This window comes from Callithrix jacchus, chromosome 18 (assembly GCF_049354715.1).
Source record: "Callithrix jacchus isolate 240 chromosome 18, calJac240_pri, whole genome shotgun sequence".
In the NCBI taxonomy this organism is placed as follows: Eukaryota; Metazoa; Chordata; class Mammalia; order Primates; family Cebidae; genus Callithrix; species Callithrix jacchus.
In genome coordinates this window covers 29212696-29235448 of record NC_133519.1, presented here as the reverse complement: position 1 = coordinate 29235448, position 22753 = coordinate 29212696, and the positions used below count along the sequence as shown (strand labels likewise).

General features: G+C 39.9%; 2 protein-coding genes and 1 long non-coding RNA gene across 12 annotated transcripts in view; 1 reads left to right on the top strand and 2 right to left on the bottom strand.

Moving 5' to 3' along the window:
- Nucleotides 1-2839, bottom strand: part of CENPL (centromere protein L) — a 29953-nt gene extending 27114 nt beyond the window's left edge. The window contains exon 1 of one of the 2 annotated variants that reach the window (XM_078356278.1): nucleotides 2708-2839. The gene's annotated coding sequence lies outside the window, so the exon portion shown is untranslated. The remainder of the gene's footprint in view (nucleotides 1-2707) is intronic. The other variant, XM_078356275.1, reaches the window with a different exon arrangement.
- DARS2 (aspartyl-tRNA synthetase 2, mitochondrial) overlaps nucleotides 1-22753 on the top strand; it is a 35704-nt gene that overhangs the window by 3181 nt on the left and 9770 nt on the right. For 5 of the 9 annotated variants that reach the window (XR_013529507.1, XR_013529506.1, XM_008984998.5 and 2 more), the window contains exons 3-12: nucleotides 110-176; nucleotides 2772-2873; nucleotides 3393-3488; nucleotides 5098-5221; nucleotides 7127-7173; nucleotides 8938-9044; nucleotides 10196-10265; nucleotides 12210-12389; nucleotides 14315-14422; nucleotides 18852-18914. Coding sequence is in view for 5 of the 9 variants with exons in the window: in XM_008984998.5 (XP_008983246.1) it covers nucleotides 110-176; nucleotides 2772-2873; nucleotides 3393-3488; nucleotides 5098-5221; nucleotides 7127-7173; nucleotides 8938-9044; nucleotides 10196-10265; nucleotides 12210-12389; nucleotides 14315-14422; nucleotides 18852-18914 (964 nt within the window). In the remaining 4 variants the exon portion in view is untranslated. The remainder of the gene's footprint in view (nucleotides 1-109; nucleotides 177-2771; nucleotides 2874-3392; nucleotides 3489-5097; nucleotides 5222-7126; nucleotides 7174-8937; nucleotides 9045-10195; nucleotides 10266-12209; nucleotides 12390-14314; nucleotides 14423-18851; nucleotides 18915-22753) is intronic. The other 4 variants (XR_013529509.1, XR_013529508.1, XM_078356270.1 and 1 more) reach the window with 1 other exon arrangement.
- LOC100896123 (uncharacterized) overlaps nucleotides 2737-22753 on the bottom strand; it is a 37569-nt gene continuing 17552 nt past the window's right edge. Inside the window, exon 13 of the long non-coding RNA XR_013529517.1 lies at nucleotides 2737-2853. This is a non-coding gene — a long non-coding RNA (uncharacterized LOC100896123). The remainder of the gene's footprint in view (nucleotides 2854-22753) is intronic.

The window sequence follows — 22753 nt, the reverse complement described above, 5'->3', positions numbered from 1 at the left end:
AAAGAAACATGAGAAATTGCATGGATTTTTGTTATTTGTTTTGTGTGCTTAAACTTTAGGCTTAGAGATTTTACCTTTAAATATTCCTTTTTTTCTTTCCATTAATCAGGCAAAACACATTCTTGGTCCTAAGAGATTTCCATGGGCTTGTTCAAGTTATCATTCCCCAGGATGAGGTAATAGAAAATTTCCTGTCATTATCTAAGCCTCTTTGATGCTGTGGCTAGGGTAAGCTAAGCAGTTAAATGAATATGTTTGAGGCTTTATATTCAGAAGTTTATTGTTAATGAAAACCGCAAAATGTCAGAAGCAATATTAAGACATGGCAAAAAGACCAGTGACCCAGTAGAATTACGAACCCAGGTTTCTCAGTGAAGAAAATAAAAAGAAAAAAATAATAATTATGAACCCAGGATATTAACAAAAAATTTAGAGGAAAAAATATATAGATGGCTTGTAGACATAATGAAAGTATGGCCAGGCTCACTCACAGATAGATAAATACGATTTAAAACTGCATGTAATTGTCATTTTTAACACGTTACATTGACAACACACTGTGTTTGGGAAAGCAGGTGTTCAATCCCTGGAGGGAGTACAAATTGGCACTAGCTAAGGGGAGCGCAATTTGCCAATATCAAAACTATAAATGCATATATCCTTTGAGCCATTAACTCCACTTCTGGTAAATTATCTTTTTTTTTTTTTTTTTGAGATGGAAGCTCACTCTGTTGCCAGTCTGGAGTGCAGATGCACAATCTCTGCTCACTGCAACTTCTGCCTCAGCCTCCCAAGTAGCTGGGACTCACGCCCAGCTAATTTTTGTATTTTTAGTAGAGATGGGGTTTCACCATGTTGGCCAGGATGGTCATGATCTCTTGACCTCGTGATTCACCTGCCTCGACCTCCCAAAGTGCTGGGATTACAGGCATGAGCTACTGCACCCAGCCAGTAAATTTTCTTATACCTAGACTTATACAGATGCAAAATGACATATGTACAAGGATATTCACTTCAGGATTCTTTTTAATAGAAAAAATTGGGGAACAACCTAGATGTCCTCCAATAAAAGACTGACTTAAAAAATAATGTATATTCTTACAATAGGATACTCTGCTCAGCCATACAAAAAAGAACGAAGAAGTTCTAATAGGGAGAAAAAAATCCAAGGAATACTGTTCAGTGAAGAACCCTCTATTCTTGAGTATACAGAAGAGCAGCTATTAAACTCCAGCACTCTAAGTGCCGTCATCTGTATAACAAATAGGGGAAGGAAGCAGAATATATATTCAAAATGTGTGTATGTGTGTGTGTGTGTATTTGCTTGTATATATGTTATGAAATGTCTCTGGAAGGATACCTAAGTATCTGGTAACATTGAGTGTTTATTGGGGAAGGAACTGAGGGCCTTGAAGACAAGGATAGGAGGGAAACTTTTCACTATATCTTTTTGCACCCTTTGAATTTGAAGCCATGTGAAGGTACTACCTGCTCAAAAAAGTATTTAATTTAATTACCATCAAAATTAGATAAAATATGACAGAATGATATTCTGAAGAAAAAATTTTTTTTTATTAAAAAATTCAAGGCCAGGCATGGTGGTTCACACCTGTAATCCCAGCAATCTGAGAGTCCAAGGCCAGCAGATTGCTTGAGTTCAGGAGTTCAAGACCTGCCTGGGTAACATAGTGAAACCTCATTTCTGCTGAAAACACAAAAAATTAGTTGGATGTGGTGGCGTGCATCTGTAGTCCCAGCTACTTGGGAGGCTGAGTTGGGAGAATCACCTGAAGTCTCTACCTTCAGGAGGTAGAGACTGAAGTGAGCCAAAATCATACCACTGCACTCCAGCCTGGGCAACCAGAGTGATACCCTGTTTCAAAAAAAAAAAAAAAAAAAAATTAAAATTAAAGAATTAGATAAAAAAAGAACTTCTATCATACTTATTGGGCAAAGTTGGGTTCTATTGTAATTTTTACTTAATGCTTGCATGCCTAAGAAAATATTACTTATTCAGCTCTTAAGTTTTGAAATGAGTAAAGAGCAATGAATTGTGTTGTAAGGATCAGCATCCAGAGATGAGTATAGCTAACTCGGAAGAATTCCTTTGACTTTGAGCCATTATTGCTATTGGATTTAACTGCCCCTAAGACTAATCCTGGAGACAATGACTTTTCAAGTATGTGGGATTGTTTGCATAAATAATGGTCATTCTTCTTATTTTCCTTTAAGGAAAGTTTTTTTTTTTTTTTTTGAGATGGAGTTTCCCTCTTGTCGCCTAGGCTGGGGTGCAATAGTGCCATCTCAGCTTACCGCAACCTCCGCCTTCCAGCTTCAGATGATTCTCCTGCCTCAGCCTCCCAAGTAGCTGGGATTACGCAAATGTGCCAGCACACCTGGCTAATTTTTTGTATTTTTAGGAGAGACAGGATTTCTCTATGTTGGTCAGGCTGGTCTCGAACTCCTGACCTCAGGTGATCCACCTACCTCGGCCTCCCAAAGTGCTGGAATTACAAGCATGAGCCACCACGCCTGGCTGTAAAGTTTTTTTAAAGCTCTTAACTAATAGTTTTACTTGCTGCATTACATAGAGTCAAAATGGAGACGCAGTTTTTACTAACTTCAGTAATAAAGTCATTAAGGGGCAGCCCCAGTCTTTATGGTAATTAAGCTATGACTATTAATTTTTTTTAAACCATAGACTTACAATTACTTAAGATTCCTGTAAGTTCATATGTCTCTTGGAACTCTTTTCACCCCTTGTTGTGTAGTCGGCAGCCTCTGTGAGGAAGATTTTATGTGAAGCCCCTATGGAATCTGTGGTGCAAGTGTCTGGTACAGTCATTTCCCGTCCTGCAGGACAAGAGAATCCAGTAAGTAGTTTAGAAAATATCTATGTAAATTTTGCTTGTATGCATTTTCACTGTCTGTGTACACATTCAGGCAGCACAGACTGAGCACCTATTGGACATTAGGTACTAAAGTTTAAATCTACAAATGAACCTACAGATTTCAAATCTTTACTACAAACACACACGCCTATATAAATATGCATGCTAAGACTTTTTTTTTTTTTTTTTGAGGCAGGCGTCTTGCTGTATTGCCCAAGCTGGTCTTGAACTTCTGGGCTTAAGCGTTCCTCTTGTCTCGGTTTCCCAAGTATCGAACTGCAAGGATGTGTCCTGACATTTGTTGATACCTGAGCACACCAGCCACAGATATACATAAGAATGTCAAAATCATGCATAGACATGTGTGTTTTATACCTTACACTACACACTATAAGGACTTTGCACATATTACATATGTAAGTAAATGCATATGTTCTACAAATGTGTTTTGTGTATGTCTTGATGAGTAATTTTTAAAACACTTCTCTCTCACTCTCTAAGAAAATGCCAACAGGTGAGATTGAAATCAAAGTTAAAACAGCTGAGCTTCTGAATGCCTGCAAGAAGCTGCCCTTTGAAATTAAGGACTTCATGAAGGTACCATCCTCTGTTATCAATTAAGTATCTAGAAAATGATGACTAATCAAGTGTTTTCCAAGTTTTTTTAAAGAAAAGTTTAACTTCTACAAAATTAAACATTTTATTGTAGACATACCATAAATCATTCTCTTACTTCTACAACTTCTTGACAAACTGTTGTGAAATAGTGCCAGTTCATTAAACTGTTGCAGTCCCTAAATACCTAGACTTTTTTTTCAGACAGATTAAAATGTGATTCTCTCTTTAAGACTTGAGGTGTTATATTATTTAAGTTTTTTTGTTGCTGTTGTTTAACATTTGAAAGGAAATTTATGTCTAGCTTAGAAGTGGCCAAATGGCATAGTGGATCCTATACCTATTAAGTGGTAAAATGTATGCTTAGAGCAACTCTTGACTTCCCAAGCATATACTTATAAATAGGATTACTATAATTTAAGATGTTCTTTGCCAAAGTTTAAGAGGTTGATGGAGCTATACACTCATATGATTTTCAGCCTTGTCACAGTTTATAGACTTATATATTCCTAATTTTTAAACTGATCTATTAAGGGATTTTTAAATTCACTTCATGGCCAGTTAGTCTTACATTTAAGTTCCCAATACTTAATTATCTAATTAGAAAGAGCAATATAATTATACAGCTGACCTTATTATAAAAAAGAAAATATACAGTTTTCCCCAGATAATCATTCAAAAAGAGAAGTTATAGACACTTCTTAGGTTTTCATGTCAAAGAGGGTTGCAGAGATTTACAACCTTAAAATAAGCAAACTGTTTCTATTAGTGCAGCCATGGAGATTCCAACCACTGTCCCCTTGCGTTCTTTACACGTGTAGTCAGCATCCCATTCAGGTGAATCTTCTACTCTGATGTATCTTTTTTTTTTTAGGAGATGGGGTCTTACTCTGTTGCCCAGGCTGGCCTCAAACTCCTGGGCGCAAGTGATCCTCCCACCTCAGCATCCCAAGTAGCCAGGATTATATAGGCACATGCCACTATGCCCAGATACAGCATGTGGTGCTGTTCTTTTTTTTTTTTTGAGAGATCTTCAAAATCTTTAAATTTTTTTCCATCCTGGTCAACATGGTGACACCCCATCTCTACTAAAAATACAAAAAAATTAGCTGGGCATGGTGGCGCATGCCTGTAATCCCAGCTACTCCGGAGGCTGAGGCAGGAGAATTGCCTGAACCCAGGAGGCAGAGGTTGCGGTGAGCTGAGATCGGGCCATTGCACTCTATCCAGCCTGGGTAACAAGAGCGAAACTACGTCTCAAAAAAAAAAAAAATTTTTTTTTCAAGACTCAACCATGGACTTAAATTAATGGATACGTGTTTGGTAAAGTAGGCAAATTTTAGTCAGTGATGAGTAATGTTCATAATAATGAATAGTAAAAAATGTAAATCTGTACTAATGACAAACTTAGAAGTTGTAGGAATTAAGGATGGTATTATATACACAAATGGAAAGAGCATACAGTGAGCTACTTAATGATGGAAACTAAAGACAGAGCTAAAGTTTTTGAAAATTCAAACTCTGTTTCTAAAGATAATACCTTTCTAATATTCAAAAATATTTAAATATAAAAATCTATCACTTTCTTTAGAAAACAGAGGCTCTTCGGTTGCAGTATCGCTACTTAGACTTGCGTAGTTTCCAAATGCAGTATAACCTGCGACTGAGGTCCCAGATGGTCATGAAAATGCGGGAATATCTCTGTAATCTGCATGGTAAGAGAAATGCCTGGATGCTCTTTGGAGCTTTTTAGCATCACTTCTATTTTATTCAGCAGTTTTATTGTATCCTTTCCTTAGGATCATTGGAATCAGATGTTGCCAGAAGTCTGGAATTCTCTCAATGTGTAATGTAGTTTTTGAAGAAAAGTTAACATTATTTTGAAGATGATAAAGATGATAGTGGCTATTACATTGATTAATGTATTACAGTATTTTCCATCATTGTCAAAGGCAGGACAGCCCTTTGGCTTTTTCTATAAGGTTTCTTTTTTCTGGCGGGCACAGTGGCTTACACCTATAATCCCAGCACTTTGGGAGACCAAGGCAGGTGGATCACAAGGTCAAGAGATCGAGACCATCCTGGTAAACATGGTGAAACCCTGTCTCTACTAAACATACAAAAAAATTAGCCGAGCATGGTGGCGCGCGCCTGTAGTCCCAGCTACTCAGGAAGCTGAGGTAGGAGAATTGCTTGAACCCAGGAGGCGGGGGTTGCAGTGAGCCAAGATAGCACCATTGCACTCCAGCCTGGGTAACAAGAGCAAAACTCCATTTCCAAAAAAAAAAGATTTCTTTTTTCTTTTGAAATAGAGTTTTCACTCTTGTTGCCCAGGCTGGAGTGCAATGGTGCAATCTTGGCTCACTGCAACCTCCACCTCCTGGTTCGAGGGATTCTCTCACCTCAGCCTCCTGAGTAGCTGGGATTACAGGTGCCTGGCACCACACCCAGCTAATTTTTGTATTTTTAGTAAAGACAGGGTTTCACCATGTTGGCCAGGCTGGTCTCAAACTCCTGACCTTAGGCGATTCACCCGCCTCAGCCTCACCAAGTGCTGGGATTACAGGCGTAAACCACCCTGCACACCCAAACTTCTGTAAGATTTCTTGGCTGAGTATGGTGGCTCACACCTGTAATCCCAGCACTTTGGGAGGCAAAGGCAGGCAGACCACCTGAGGTTAGGAGTTCAAGACCAGCCTGGCCAACATGGTAAAACCCCGTCTCTGCTAAAAATACAAAAATTAGCCGGGTGTGGTGGCAAGCGCCTGTAATTCCAGCTCTTCAGGAGGCTGAGGCAGGAGAATGGCTTGAACCCAGGAGGCAGAGGTTGCAGTGAGCTGAGATTACACCATTGCACTGCAGCCTAGGGGACAAGAGTAAGACTTTGTCTCAAAAAAAAAAGAAGAATTAAGAAATCTTTTTTTTTTTTTTGGCAGAATCTCACTCTGTTGCCCAGGCTAGAGTGCAGTAGGATGACCACAGCTCACTGCAGCCTCAACCTTTCACACTCAAGTGATCCTCCTATCACATCTTCCCGAGTAGCTAGGACCATAGATGTGCACCACCATACCCAGCTAATTTTTTAAAAATGTTTATAGAGACAGGGTCTTACTATGTTGCCCAGGCTGGTCTCAAACTTCTGGGCTCAAGCAATCCTCCCACCTAAGCATCCCAAAGTGCTGGGATTACAGGCATGACCTACCATACCTGACCAGTCTTAATTCTTTATCATGCACATACATCATTTATTGGGAGCTCAAAAATGTCATGTGAATTAAACTAGAAATCTCATTCAGTCCTGGACTTTTTCTGCTATATTTGTGTTATTTCTACACTAACAGAACATTTAAAAGATCAGAACCGTTTAGTAGACAAGAATCCATTAAATATTTAGAATTATTTTATGTGTACAGTATGCTTTATGAACAGAATAGTATGTATGAAAATCTTCATCTTCCTTCTTAGATTTTTAAAACCAGCATCAGTAAGCTTGGTAGCTTATTTCAGCTAAAATTCCTGATTAAAGGGAAGCCTCAGATTTGTTGTACTATATTGTGGACATCATATATGACAAATTTTACATTCCTATCTACTAAATGATAATGTTTCTCTCTTTTTAGGGTTTGTGGATATAGAAACTCCAACACTGTTTAAGAGGACCCCAGGGGTATGTGTATTCCTTCAATCAGTCTATTAATAATGTCCTATTAGTTATAAAGCTAGACCACTTTGCTTTTATATTCACTGGATCCACTTTTATTTTATTCACTGCCTCAGGATGGGCATATTAACTAGGTTTTCCTGAAGAATTGAGAAAATTATTTGGGTATTTTGAGTCAGAATTGTTTTATTCCACGTAAGTTTTCTTTCGAGTTTTTTTGTTTGTTTTTTGTTTTGTTTTGGGTTTTTTTTTTTTTTTTTGAGACAAGAGTCTCACTCTGTCACCCAGGCTAGAGTGCAGTGGCATGATCTCAGCTCACTGCAACCTCTGCCTCCCAGATTCAAGCGATTCTCATGTCTCAGCCTCCTGAGTAGGCGCGCACCACCGTGACCAGCTAATTTTTGTATATTTTTAGTAGAGATGGAGTTTTGCCGTGTTGGCCAGGCTGGTCTTGAAATCCTGACCTCAAGTAAGTCACCCACCTCAGCCTTTCAAAGTGCTGGCATTACAGGTGTGAGCCAGTGCACCAGGCCAATGAATTGATTCTTTAAGAACAAATCTCCTGGCCAGGCTCAGTGGCTCACACATGTAGTCTCAGTACTGGGAGGCTGAAGCAAGGAGGATCACTTGAGCCCAGGAGTTCAAGACCAGCTTGAGCAACATAGCGACACCCTCTTTAAAGAAAAAAAAAAATGGAAAAGAAAAAAAAGATTTTTTAAGAACAAATTTCTTACATAGTAAAAATTGACATTTCTTGGCCAGGCGCTGTGGCTCATGCCTATTATCTCAGCACTTTGGGAGGCCGAGGTGGGCAGATACCTGAGGTCAGGAGTTCGAGACCAGCCTAGCCAACCATGGCCAACATGGTGAAACCTTGTCTCTAATAAAAATAAGAAAATTAACCAGGTGCAATGATGGGCACCTATAATCTCACCTACTCGAGAGGCTGAGGCAAGAGAATCGCTTGAATCCAGGAGGCAAAGTTTTCAGTGAACCAAGATTGTGCCACTGCACTCCAACCTAGGCAACAGAGTGAGACTGTCTCAAAAAAGAATTTTTTTTAATAAATAAAAATGGACATTTCTGGCTAGGCACAGTGGCTTACACCTGTAATCACAGCACTTTGGGAGGTCGAGGCGGGTGGATCACAAAGTCGGGAGTTTGAGACCAGCCTGGACAACATGGTGAAACCCTGTTAATACTAAAAATACAAAAATTAGCCAGGCATGGTGGCAGATGCCTGTAATCCCAGCTACTTGGGAGGCTGAGGCAAGAGAAGTGCTTGAACCCGGGAGGTGGAGGTTGCAGTGAACTGAGATTGTGCCACTGCACTCCAGTCTAGGCAACAAGAGCAAGACTCCATCTCAAAAAAAAAAAAAATGGACATTTCTAAACATTGATATTTACTCGATTTATCTAGTCTGTGAAATTATAAAACTACAGTTTAATTTGGAAATGCAATTAGGAACTAACTACGTGGATAAGAAATGAGACACAAAATTCATTCAGCTTGTAACAGAATTGGAAATTCATTTCAACAAGCATAAACTTACCACCTACCCAGGCAATGGTGTTTAAAGCCTATTGTGTGCAAGCCTTTTTAGGGACTCTAAGATAAGTGAGAAATTATCTCTGTCTTTGTAGGAACTTTGTTCTTTAGTCATTCATTGATAAACTGAAGTAACAACTTCTACTAGTCAATCATACCTTGGGTTTTTTTGGGTTTTTTTTCTTTTAATAATCTGTCTCCTCTCTCTCTCTCTTTGAAAGGGTGCCAAAGAGTTTTTAGTACCATCCAGGGAACCTGGAAAGTTTTATTCTCTCCCTCAGAGTCCTCAACAATTCAAGCAACTTCTGATGGTTGGCGGTTTAGACAGGTGGGCTTTTTTTTAATGCTAGACATTGTCAGAAAAGGAAAAGAGAAAAACAAAGGGAAGAAAGGAAACACAAAATCCTCTCTGTTCTCAAGAGAAGGATGGAAAATGTATGAGAGTTTGGAGAATACTTATATTATATACCCTCATAATTTGTAGTCATTATTTATTAAAGATTTATTGGGTGGCCACCATGTACAAAGCTCTATGCTAGTAGATATAAGAGGGGATTTTTTAAAAATCCCCTTTTTGCTCTCAAGGTGTTAAGGCTGGTAAGCCAGAATAGGATCATGAATAAAACCATCTGTGACATAAACCAAAACATAAATATATTGAGATTTGCAAATGAGGTGTTAAGAGCTTTAAAATTATATTGTTTGAGGAAATATAGAAAACTTTGTGAGCTAGACCTTTGAGGATAAATCTATGCTTCAGCAGGTAAAGATAAGAATTGGCAGCTGGGCACGGTGGCTCAAGCCTGTAATCCCAGCACTTTGGGAGGCCTAGACGGGTGGATCACGAGGTCAAGAGATTGAGACCATCCTGGTCAACATGGTGAAACCCCGTCTCTACTAAAAATACAAAAAAAAAAAAAATTAGCTGGGCATGGTGGCGCGTGCCTGTAATCCCAGCTACTCAGGAGGCTGAGGCAGGAGAATTGCCTAAACCCAGGAGGTGGAGGTTGCGATGAGCCGAGATCGTGACATTGCACTCTAGCCTGGGTGGGTAACAAGAACGAAACTCTGTCTCAAAAAAAAAAAAAGAAGAGTTGGAATGACATAGCACAGAAAGTCTGAAGTGTATCCATGGCACAGTAAGTATTTCACTTTGGCCAAAGCAAAAGAGTGTATGTGAAGAAGCATGGACTAAAAAAAAATGTTTTAATAAAAAGAACTGGCATGGACTGATTTGCATGCCAGTCTAATATATGAATATCCAGAGGTGCTGGTGTTTATTTTGAAAACAATATATAGAATAGTTAACTTCTCATAGGTCAGCTATATATCTAATTCAATTAAAACGTCATGAAAAATAAAAGTATTTCTTATGTTTTTTAGGTATCATTATTTTATAGCCTGCATTTCCTTAAACTTTTGGGAAAAAGTGTGTATTAGTTTAAAATTAACTCAGTTAATGCTATTTCTCAATTGTAGATATTTTCAGGTTGCCCGATGTTATCGAGATGAAGGTTCAAGACCAGACAGACAGCCTGAGTTTACGCAGGTACAGTTATATTCACTTGTTTCTTAAAATTCAGGCTAATTTGAAAATAGTATTTTCAAGACTAGTGCAGTAATTTTATATATTAATACTTTACTTCTCATTACATTTTATCCATCAGCTATTTAATTAAACTCACCTACAGTCGAGAAACTATTCAGTTTTTTTTATCCATTTCACGTGTCCTTTTTAAAATGTTTATCTTTCCTTGGATAGCACAGGGGCCACACTGTCATTCAGATTTTAGTATATGTGCTGCCAAAGTGAGCATGTGTCCTTTCCATAAAGAGTATAGTCAGCAACTAAGGAATGCCAGAAATTCCTAAAGCATTCTAATGTTCATGATAAGGTCCTTAAAACAAATCTCTTATCTATTGAGAACGAATAGTTCTATATATTGATATTTTAATCTTTCTAATATGTGCACTTACCAAAGCTATTATGATTTGCTTTCTGTATGATAGCATTTTATTTTATTTTTTATTTTATTTTATTTTTTATTTTTTGAGACGGAGTTTCGCTCTTGTTACCCAGGCTGGAGTGCAATGGCGTGATCTCGGCACACCACAACCTCCGCCTCCTGGGTTCAGGCAATTCTCCTGCCTCAGCCTCCTGAGTAGCCGGGATTACAGGCACGCACCACCATGCCCAGCTAATTTTTTGTATTTTTAGTAGAGACGGGGTTTCACCATGTTGACCAGGATGGTCTCGATCTCTTGACCTCGTGATCCACCCGCCTCGGCCTCCCAAAGTGCTGGGATTACAGGCGTGAGCCACCGTGCCTGGCCCTATTTTATTTTATTTTATGATTTTTTTTTTTTTTTGAGAGGGAATCTCACTCTGTCGCCCAGGCTGGAGTGCAGTGGCATGATCTCAGTTCACTGCAGCCTCTGCCTCCCAGGTTCAAGAGATTGTTCTGCCTCAGCCTCCCGAATAGCTGGGACTACAGGCACGCACCACCATACCCAGCTAATTTTTGTATTTTTAGTAAAGGCAGTGTTATAAATAAAGCTCAGAGTTGTAAGGAAAATGAGCACTCAGAGAAAGGATTTCTCAGCAAAGCAAATTTACTTCTGCCCAGAGGGGTGTGCCTCATATTGCCACAAGAGAGCAGCACATAGAACAAAGGAGAGAGAAAGTTTTGATTACTGATGCAAATCCTGCCCCATGCCCTTTCCCCATTGGCTGGGGTTGGACGACACAATATGAACTAGACCTGATAGGCTAAACATTTAAACTTTTTCTCAGATAAGGTGGGTACGGAAGGGAGAGAGGGGAGAGGGGAAAGGGGTGGTCTGTGGCAAGCTAGAGGGCCAGTCTTTTCCCAAATAAGGAATGGAATGTGAGCTGATGCTGATAGCACCATTGGTGCTGTGGTATATCTGGGCATGTAGTAAAAGCAGAAAAAAGGAAAGAAGAAGAAAGAGAGGAGTTGGGGGTACTGGGAATTAAAGGATCAGCCTGTTTGAAGAGAAACCTTGCCATATTTTACAGACAGGGTTTCAGCATGTTGGCCAGGATGGTCTCCATCTCCTGACCTCGTGATCCACCTGCCTGGGCCTCCCCCAATGCTGGGATTACAGGCTTGAGCTACCACCCCCAAGCTGACAGCATTTTAATCAATGTGGTAAAGTGAGAAAATTACGAGCTTTGGAGTTGGACAGACCTGGGATGAAATGTAGCTTCACTACTTAGTAATTACACATATGCAAACAAGTAATTTAGTTCTCTGAGTCTTCAGCCATGAGACAGTTGTGGGAACTAAACAAGTTAATGTATGTAAGGCCATTAGGACAGTGTCTGACATAAAAAAGATGTCCAATAATATTGATACCCTCCCCATGTATTGTTTATGTACAGAATTCCATAGTAACTTGAAAACAGAAAAATATATAAATGTGTATATACTGTGGCTAAGTTAGTTTCCATATGTTACTTTGCTTTCAGATTGACATAGAGATGTCTTTTGTAGACCAGACTGGGATCCAGAGTTTAATTGAGGGTTTGCTTCAGTATTCCTGGCCCAATGACAAAAACCCTGTGGTTGTTCCTTTTCCTTCTATGACTTTTGCTGAGGCGCTGGCCACCTATGGAACTGATAAACCTGATACTCGCTTTGGAATGAAGGTACATTTCTTCACTTTTCTAGGACTCTATCCCCAAATACTCCTGCAATCTTTTTAAACCACTTTGAAATTGACAAATGTTACACAAGGTTAGATGATATTTTTGTTGTTACCTTGTTACCTTTGTGGATACAGAGTTAAAGCAAGAGAGAATAATGGCATGTTAGCCTTACAGTGCTTTCTTTATATCTATCATGTTCAAGATCCAGTTCCAAGAGCAAGATTCTTGCTATAAAGTTTTTATTACTTTCAAGTTATTGATTATATGGACATGAGGGGTAATTTGGAAGAAAAAATAACTATTCTTTCCTTTTCAATGTTTTTAAAGCCAAGCATTATTAAGTGTACTTGATCCATAAAAATCTCAAACATGACAATCTGTTCAAATTATTAATATCTGTAAGTATTTAAGACAGGGGTAGAATTTATATAGAACAGTTTCATTACCAGGCCTCTACTTGTTTGCTCTTAAAGAGCAATATCCCTTGATCTCTGTAATGCTGGTGACATTTCTATATCTAAGTTCTCAGTGCACATTCTTTTGAAATTGAGTACGGCAGGGTGGGTGTGGTGGCTCACGCCTGTAATCCCAGCACTTTGGGAGGCCGAAGTGGGTGGATCACTTGATGTAAGGAGTTTGAGACCAGCCTGGCCAACATGATGAAACCCCGTCTCTACCAAAAATATAAAAAATTAGTCAGGTGTGGTGGCACGCACCTGTAATCCCAGCTACTCAAGAGACTGAGGCAGGAGAATTGTTTGAACCTGGGAGGTGGAGGTTGCAGTGAGCTGAGATCTTGCCATTGCATTCCAGCCTGGGCAACACAATGAGACTCCATCTCAAAAAAAAAAAAGAAATTGAGTTCTGCTTGGTTTGTGAATAGTCAGTGCTCAATGCTTAGAATGAAAAAAATACAATATACAAAAGATTGTAACTACCAACTTACAGCAGCCAACTCAACTACTTCTTGTTTCTTCATTTGTAATATGGAATAGTGGTTCTTTTTTTATTTGTATTTATTTATTTATTTATTTATTTATTTTGAAATGGAGTTTCGAGCTTTTCCCCAAGCTGGAGTGCCATGGCGTGAACTCGGCTCACCACAATCTCTGCCTCCCGGGTTCAAGTGATTCTCCTGCCTCAGCCTCCCAAGTAGCTGGGATTATAGGCATGCGCCACCACACATGTTGGTCAGGCTGGACTCGAAGTCACAACCTCAGGTGATCTGCCCTCCTCAGCCTCCCAAAGTGCTAGGATTACAGCCATGAGCCACTGTACCTGGCGATTTTGTGTTGTTGTTTTTTTTTTTAAGATGGAGTCTCACCCTATTGCCCAGGCTGGAGTGCAGGGGTGCAATGTCAGCTCACTGCAACCTCCTCCTCGTGGGTTCAAACGATTCTCCTGCTTCAGCCTCCTGTGTAGTTGGAGCTGCAGGCATGCACCACCACATTGGCTAATTTTTGTATTTTTAGTAGAGATGGGGTTTTACCATGTTGGCCAGGCTGACCTCCTGACCTCAGGTGATCTTTCCACCTCAGCCTCCCGAAGTGCTGAGATTATAGGTGTAAGCCACTGCACCTGACTTGGAATAATGGTTCTTAACTCAGACTGCTTGGGTTAAATTCTGGCTCTACCACTTACTAGCTGTGCCATCTTGGACAAGTTCCTTATTTCTCTGTGTCTTGGTTTTATCTGTGAAATAGGGATAATAAAGAGTGCTAACCTCATAGTTTTGTGAAGATGAAATGAATGAGTATATGTAAAACATGGGTCATATTGCTGAACCCATGGTAAATACTCTTTGAATGTATTCTATAAATGTTAAATTATCAAGATCTATTCTCTTCTTTAAAATCGTTTGTTAAATGTTTTCAGATAAAAATTACTTCATATTTAGTTACCTCTTTTTGTTACTCATTTTCCAGATTATAGATATCAGTGATGTGTTTAGAAACACAGAGATCGGATTTCTTCAAGATGCACTTAGTAAGCCCCATGGAACTGTCAAAGCCATATGTATCCCTGAAGGAGCAGTAAGTGAAGTACAGTTCTATGTCTCTCTAGAATGTATGCTTTGGAAGTAAATATGTTCAACACTGTCATATTTGAACTTCAGAAAGAACAATTCTTTTTAAATAAAAATAAGTATTTTTGCCGGGCGTGGTGGCTCATGCCTGAAATCCTAACACTTTGAGAGGCTGAGGCGGGTGGGTCACTTGAGGTCAGGAATTCAAGACCAGCCTGGGAAATATGGGGGAAACCTTGTCTCTACTAAAAATACAAAAATTAGTTAGGCATGGTGGCAGGCACCTGTAATCCCAGCTCCTTGGGAGGCTGAGGCAGGAGAATCACTTGAACTTGGGAGGCAGAGGTTGCAGTGAGCTGAGGTCATGCCATTGCACTCCAGCCTGGGCAATAAGAGTGAAACTCCATGTGAAAAAAAAGTGTCTAAAAGTGTTTCTAAAACTATAAGTAGAGAACAATAATTTTTTTTTTTTTAAGACGGGGTTTCAGTCTTGTTACCCAGGCTGGAGTGCAATGGCGCAATCTCGGCTCACCGCAATCTCCGCCTCCTGGGTTCAGGCAGTTCTCCTCCCTCAGCCTCCTGAGTAGCTGGGATTACAGGCATGCACCACCATGACCAGCTAATTTTTTGTATTTTTAGTAGAGACGGGGTTTCACCTTGTTGACCAGGATGGTCTCGATCACTTGAACTCGTGATCCACCTGCCTCGACCTCCCAAAGTGCTGGGATTACAGGTGTGAGCCACCACGCCTGGCCCTGAGAACAATAAAATCTTATGAATATGAGTTTACATTCCAGATCCAGAGAGGTTTTTTTTGTTTTGTTTCCTTTTAAACAATACTATAAGCCGGGCATAATAGCTTATGCCTGTAGTGCCAACACTGGGAGGCCAAGGCAAAAGAATCACTTAAGATCAGGAGTTTGAGACCAGCCAGAGCAACATAGAGAGACTGTCTCTACAAAAAACAAAAAAAAACAAAAATTAACCTGGTGTGGTGGCTCACACCTGTAGTCCCAGCTATTCGAGAGATTGAGGTCAGAGGATCACTTGAGGCCAAGAGTTCAAGGCTGAAGTGGGCCATGATTGTGCCATTACATTCTAACCTGGATGACAGAGCAAAACCCTGTCTCAAAAATAAATAAGTAAATAGATGATGCTAGGAAGTACTCATGTACTTCATTGTGGATAGTATGTGAGCATAAAATAATACTTAGTATCTCTCTGCAGCCTCAGTTTGTCTGTCTGTCTCTTAGCCCTGTATCAGCTCCAGTATGCCCATCACATGATTCTTGATCTTCTGAGGGTTCTCATCTCAACTGCATTAATAACAGGGAAATAAAAGGAGATGGAGCTAATAAAGCAAAAAGGAAGGGGAGGAAGTAGGGATAGAAGAGAGACGGAGAGAGAATGGTTGGACTGAGTAAGCACTGACTCTAAAACAATGGTATAAATTTCTTTTTTTTTTTTTTTTTTTTAGTTGGAGTTTCGCTCTTGTTACCTAGGCTGCAGTGCAATGGTGCGATCTCGGCTCACTGCAACCTCTGCCTCCTGGGTTCGGGCAATTCTTCCGCCTCAGCCTCCTGAGTAGCTGGGATTACAGGCACGCACCACCATACCCAGCTAATTTTTTTTTTATTTTTAGTAGAGACGGGGTTTCACTATGTTGACCAGGATGGTCTCGGATCTCTTGACCTCGCGATCCACCCACCTTCGCCTCCCAAAGTGCTGGGATTACAGGCTTGAGCCACTGTACCTGGCCTTTTTTTTTTTTTTTTTGGTATTTTTAGTAGAGACCGGGTTTCACCATGTTGACCAGGATGGTCTCGATCTCTTGACCTCGTGATCCACCTGCCTCGACCTCCCAAAGTGCTGGGATTACAGGCATGAGCCATCGTGACCGGCTGTAATTTATTTTTCATACTCTAGTTCAGATATAAATACGTTCAGGCTAGGCCAGCCACAGTGGCTCACACCTGTAATCCCAGCACTTTGGGAGGCCAAGGCGGGTAGATCACCTGAGGTCAGAAGTTCAAGACTAACCTAACAAACATGAAAAAACCCTGTCTCCACTAAACATATAAAATTAGCCACGTGTGGTGCCACATTCATGTAATCCCAGGTACTCAGGAGGCTGAAGCAGGAGAATCGCTTGAACCTGGGAGGCAGGGGTTGTGGTAAGCGGAGATTGTGCCATTGCACTCCAGCCTGGGCAACAAAAACAAAACTCCATCTTAAAAAATATATATATATATGTTCAGGTAAGCTCAGTATAATATTTTGTCTATTATTATTTACACCATTTTGAGTTTGTGCATTCTTCCTCAAGTAGATATAAGAACTACAGGAGTGTGGATCATGTTTTCATCTTTTTATACCTCCCACACCTAGTTAAATGAGGCATGAATATAGTTAATGATGCATGGTATATGGTAGAAATAAAATGGTCAAAGTATGATTTCACAAATCACATGGTTACTGTCATACAAAGAAAATATTTTCTTAGGTTCACAATGCTTAAAAGAGAGAGAGAATAAGGGCCAGGTGCAGTGGCTCACGCCTGTAATCCTAGCACTTTAGGAAGCCGTGGTGAGCGGATCACAAGGTCAGAAGTTCGAGACCAGCCTAGCCTATATGGTGAAACCCCTTCTCTACTAAAAATATTTTAAAAATTAGCTGAGTGTGGTGGTGTGCTGTAGTCCCAGCTACTCGGGAGGCTGAGGCAGAAAAATCGCTTGAACCCGGGAGGCAGAGGTTGCAGTGAGCCGAGATCATGCCACTGCACTCCAGCCTGGGTGATAAAGTGAGACTCCATCTCCAAAAAAAAAGGAGAGAGAGAATAATATGAACAAACCTCACAGGGAATACACTAAATATTTGAGGTGTATTAACCACATAGTGAGTTCCAAAATTATTAAAATCCACTTGATCTATTAGAATGGAAGCAGGCCTCTGGGAAGAGTAAAGTCTAATTAAAGTTCGAGGTGTACTCTTATGTGAGCAGTTTTTGGGAGAAGCTGGTTTGACCACCACAGTATAGACTACACCTAAGGTCCCTCCATGTTAGAGGGTAGTGCCAGTGTGGGTGGGCAAGCCTTAGAGGTTAGCTGAAAGGCTAATGGTGTCACCCATCTCTAGGTTTTCGGAGAAGCAGTTGACAGAGTATAGCCAGTAACAGCATGTGCTATCCAAGTGTCTGCGAAACTCAACTTAATATGTATTTTTGAAGTCTAGTAGTTGAGGTCAGTAATTCACACAAGGTTTGAGGTAACATTCCTCGGGAGAAGAGGGAATTCACTCCAAGTTCTCACATAGGGGATCTGATTAGACATCACACTCTCGAAGGGAGGGGGAATACACCCCAAAACATCAAACTGTGTGTTTGGATCATTTTAGAGGTATATAACATGATAACCATAGTGTCTCACTTGAAAGACATTGAGATAATTTCAAAACGGGTAGAATTTTAAGAAACCCCCAATAATCAAATTCTGAATCCTCTTATTGGTCTGAAAGTTTTCTTTCACAGTTCAGTTGTAGACATTCATTTTGAACATTTATCCTGCTTATTATATACAAAGGATCTTCTGTGGAATACATTCACAGCCATTTCCAATAAAAGCTGCTTGCCAGGCACAGTGGCTCACACCTGTAATATCAGCAGTTTAGGAAGCCAAGGCGGGCAGATCACCTGAGGTCAGGAGTTCAAGACCAGCTTGGCCAACATGATGAAACCCCATCTCTACAAAAAATAGCTGGGTGTGGCGGTGCACACCTGTAGTCCCAGCTACTCAGGAGGCATAGGCAGCAGAATCGCTTGAACCCAGGAGGCAGAGGTTGCAGTGTGCTAAGATCATGCCACTACACACCAGCCTGGGTGATGGAGCTAGATGCCATGTCAAAAAAAAAAAAAAGATATGCATACCTGGAAAAAATAAGCACTGTAACACGCTTTAAAATGTGTCATTTGGCAGCAGAAATTGAATTTTTTTTTTTTTTTTTTTTGAGATGGAGTGTTGCTTTGTTACCCAGGCTAGAGTACAGTGGCACAATCTCGGCTCACTGCAACCGCCACCTCCTGAGTTCAAGTGATTCTCCTGCCTCAACCTCCTGAGTAGCTGGGACTACAGGCACCCACCACCGTACCCTACTAATTTTTATATTTTTATAAAATTTTTGTATTTTAGTAGAGACAGGTTTTCACCATGTTGGTCAGGGTGGTCTCCAAGTCCTGACCTTCAAGCATTCCACCCACCTTGGCTTCCCAAAGTGCTAGGATTACAGGCATGAGCCACCTCGCCCAGCCAAGACATTGAATTTTTATTAAATCTTATTATTATAATAGAAGACACAAAATATATTGGTCATTTGATAGCATAAACATGTTTATGAAGCCAAGTGTCATACTGACAAGTTTACTTTGATTTTTCTTTCATCAGAAATACTTCAAAAGGAAAGACATTGAATCCATTAGAAAATTTTCAGCTGACCATTTTGATCAGGTAAGGAGTTAATTAGAGCAGTTATTTTCCTTATAGAGATTCACTAATTTCAACTATTATTAACTAAATTATCATTATCATTAGTTTTGAACATCTTGTTATTTGAGATCATTCTTCTGTTTTTATTTGTTTTTTATTTTATTTGTGTATTTATTTTGGAGATGTAGTCTTATTCTGTCTCCCAGGCTGGCGTGCAGTAATGTCGTCATATCTCACTGCTGCCTTGATTTCCTGGGCTCAGGCAACACTCCTGCCTCTGTCTCTCAAGCAGCTAGGACTACAGGCTCAGGCCACCATGCTGCCTGGTTGCATCCCTAGTCCCAGCTATTTAGGAGGCTGAAGTGGGAGGATCACCTGAGCCTTGGGGGCCGAGGCTACAGTGAGCTGAGATCCTGCCACTGCACTCCAACCTGGGCATCAGAGAAAAACTCCATATCAAAAAAAATTGGGCTGGGCACAGTGGCTTACACCTGTAATCCCAGTACTTTAGGAGGCCGAGGCGGGCAGATCAGTTGAGGTCAGGAGTTCGAGACCAACCTGGCCAACATGGTGAAACCCTATCTCTACTAAAAATACAAAAAATTAGCCGGGAGTGGTGGCACACTTATAATCCCAGCTACTTTGGGAGGCCAAAGCAGGAGAACCCCTTGAACCCAGGAGGCAGAGGTTGCAGTGAGCTAAGATCATGCCACCGCACTCCAGCCTGGGCGAAAGAGCAAGACTCAGTCTCTAAATAAATAAATATTAGCTGGGCATAGTGGCACATATCTGTAGTCCCAGCTACTTGGGAGACTAAGGCAGGAGAATCACAAGCCCAGGAGATCAAGGATGCAATGAGCTATGATCATGCCACTGCACTCTAGCCTGGGTGGCAGAGTGAGACCCTGTGTCTAAAAGAAATAAAGGATCCAGCCAGGGAAGGAAGTGCACAGCTGTAATCCCAGCACTTTGGGAGCCCAAGATGGGAGTATCACTTGAGCCCAGAAGTTTGAGACCAGCCTGGGCAACACAGTGAGACCTCATCTCTATAAAAACTAGAAAAAAATTTAACTGGGCATGGTGGCACACACCTGTCATCCCAACTACTTGAGAGGCTAAGGTGGGTGGATCACTTGAGCCCAGGAGATCGAGGCTGCAGTGAGCTGTGTTCATACCACTGCACTCCAGCCTGGGCGATAGCGTGAGACTCTGTCTCAAAAAAAAAAGGTGGGGAAAGAATCTTAGGTATGATAACAGGAATAAAATGAAACCATATAGGAGTAATTAAATAAATTATGATAAAATCAAAGGAATACTAAAGTTCCTTTTTAAAATTTTGTTTTCTAAGACTTAATAGAGCAAAAATGCTTTTGTAATGATATGTATCAAAAGGAGGCTATGGGATTATATTTGTACTGATCATAACCATGTGAAAACACTGTATTTGTATACTGAAAATGGACTACCTACCTCTACCACCACTATTTCCCAATCCTCATACCTCAAGCACAAAGAACAATAAGTAGATTTTTATATAAGAAAAACATTTAGGGTAGTGGTTTCCAAAATGGGGTGAGACAAAAACAGAAAAGTCAGGGCAATATAATAAGCTTTTAATAAAGTTAAATAAGTTTAAAGAACTATCCTTTATTCCTCTCTTTGTGGAGGTGTTGGGGTGGTGGAATATGGCTTTTCTTTATAAACTTAAAAATTGGCAACGCTTTATCTTCGAATTTTATTTTTATTTTATAGTATATAAAATCTGCATCTAAGAACCACAGACCAGAAAACAAGCCTGAAGGTTAACTTTGGCAGCCTTCAGTTGATGGGACTCTTATTACATTTTCTTCTTTCATTCTTTTCTTTCTTCTCCTGTTTTCTTTTTCCTTCCTAGTTTCCTGAATTTTTATATAAGAAATGGGTACTACTATTTTTTATTAATGTTTTAACTTGATTTGGCTTCTAATTGCTTTTAGATCGCATGTGTTTTTAGCAACATATGGCACACACATGGTTCAAAAACTAAAGCAGCATTAATGGTGAAATGTAATAATCATTTACTCTAGCCTGCCCCAGCCATCCTAGTATTCTGCCAGAGTATCTCTGTTTTTGGAAATATCTCTACATACTTTTTTATTCTTTTTACTTAATGCATGTTAAACCTTGTTAAATTCTTGTGATGAGAGATGAGGCTCACATATCACATATACAGACCTCACCTAGTTACTGTGTACCTTCTGCACAGCTGTCTTTCTGAACCTTTTCTTCATTTCTTTTCTGAGTTGAAGCCAGTTTTCCTGGATCCCAGATTTTCCTCTTTTTTTTTTTTGTTGGAGTATGTAATCAAGTAACTTCCTAAGAAAGCATACAAGAGATCAGTTTACTGAGTCCTTACAAAATGTCTTTGTGTTTAAACCCGCACACTTGATTAATAATAATTTGGCTTACTACAAAATTTTGAATTGACAGCCATATCACCTTAGAACAGTGCTGTTCAACAAAACTTTCTGTAATGATGGAAACGTTTTGTCTGCATTGATCGGTATAGTTGTTGCTAGCCAGTGTAGCTAGTGAACACTTGAAATAGGCTAGTACAGCTAAAGGGCTGAACTTTTCACTTTATTTCATTTTAATTAATTTAAATGTAAATAGCCACAGTGCATCACTAGACGGCACAGCTTTAGAACTTTTAAGGCATTGCTTTACTTTCTTCTTCCATCTGTTGTTACTGATGAAAAGTCTGATGCTTTGATGCTTGTGTGAATTTATTCCATTATAGCAGACCTGATTTTTCCTCTTTGGAAGCTTTCTGCCTTCTGATGCTTTATGTTCTGAAATTTCAGAATTTGTTTGCCTTTTGATCATTTTGCATTCGATGTGTTATACACTTGAAAAGCCCTTTCAGTATGAAGGTTTATGTCTTTTTATGTGTAGAAAATGATTTTGTTATCTAATTATTTTGACTCTATCATTTTTTCTAGTCTCTCTGGAATTTCTACTAGTTATATGTTGAACCAATTTAACTTGTCTCTTTTCTTTTGCATCTCATTTTCATCATTTTCCTTGTCTTGTTTGTTCTATTTTCCTGGGGATTTCTTCAACTCTGTCGAATTTTTTTCAAGAAGTTTTTTGTATGTGTGTTTTTTTTTTAACCGCATATTATTCTGGTTTTATTCATAAAATATCTTTTTGAGTACCTTTGAGGATTCAAGTCCTCTTTTGGTCCCTAAATTATGTTCTCTCTGGGGCTATTTTTTGTGTTTATGTTGGTCTTTTTTTTAATGCTGCAGAGTTTCTTCAATGTACGGTTATTGTTGGTAATTTGTACATATTCAAGAATGGAACACTTTAAAACCTGTTTGGGGCCGGATACAGTGGCTCACATCTGTAATCCCAGTACTTTGGGAGGCCAATGCGGGCAGATCGCTTGAGGTGAGAAGTTTGAGACCAGCCTGGCCAACATAGTGAAACCCTGTCTCTATTGAAACTACAAAAATTAGCCAGGCATGGTGGTACACATCTGTAATCCCAGCTACTGGGAGGCTGAGGCAGGAGAATCACTTGAACCTGGGAGGCAGAGACTGCAGTGAGCCAAGATCAGGCCACTGCACTCCAGCCTGAGCGAGAGAGACTTCATCTTAATAAAAAAAAAAGCTGGTTGGAAACCCAAGATCCTTAAAGAGGCTTTGTAAATGGTTAGGTTTAGTTTAGCATGAGCAGCAAGGCTGCTGTCTGCTTTTTGTTTTTGTTGTTTTGTTTGTTTTTGTTTTTGTTTTTGTTTGTGGAAGAGCGGTGTATTAGAGAGAGAGAGAGAGAGAGAGAGAGACAAGACAGCTCCCATGCTGTTGTGGGAGGGGAAT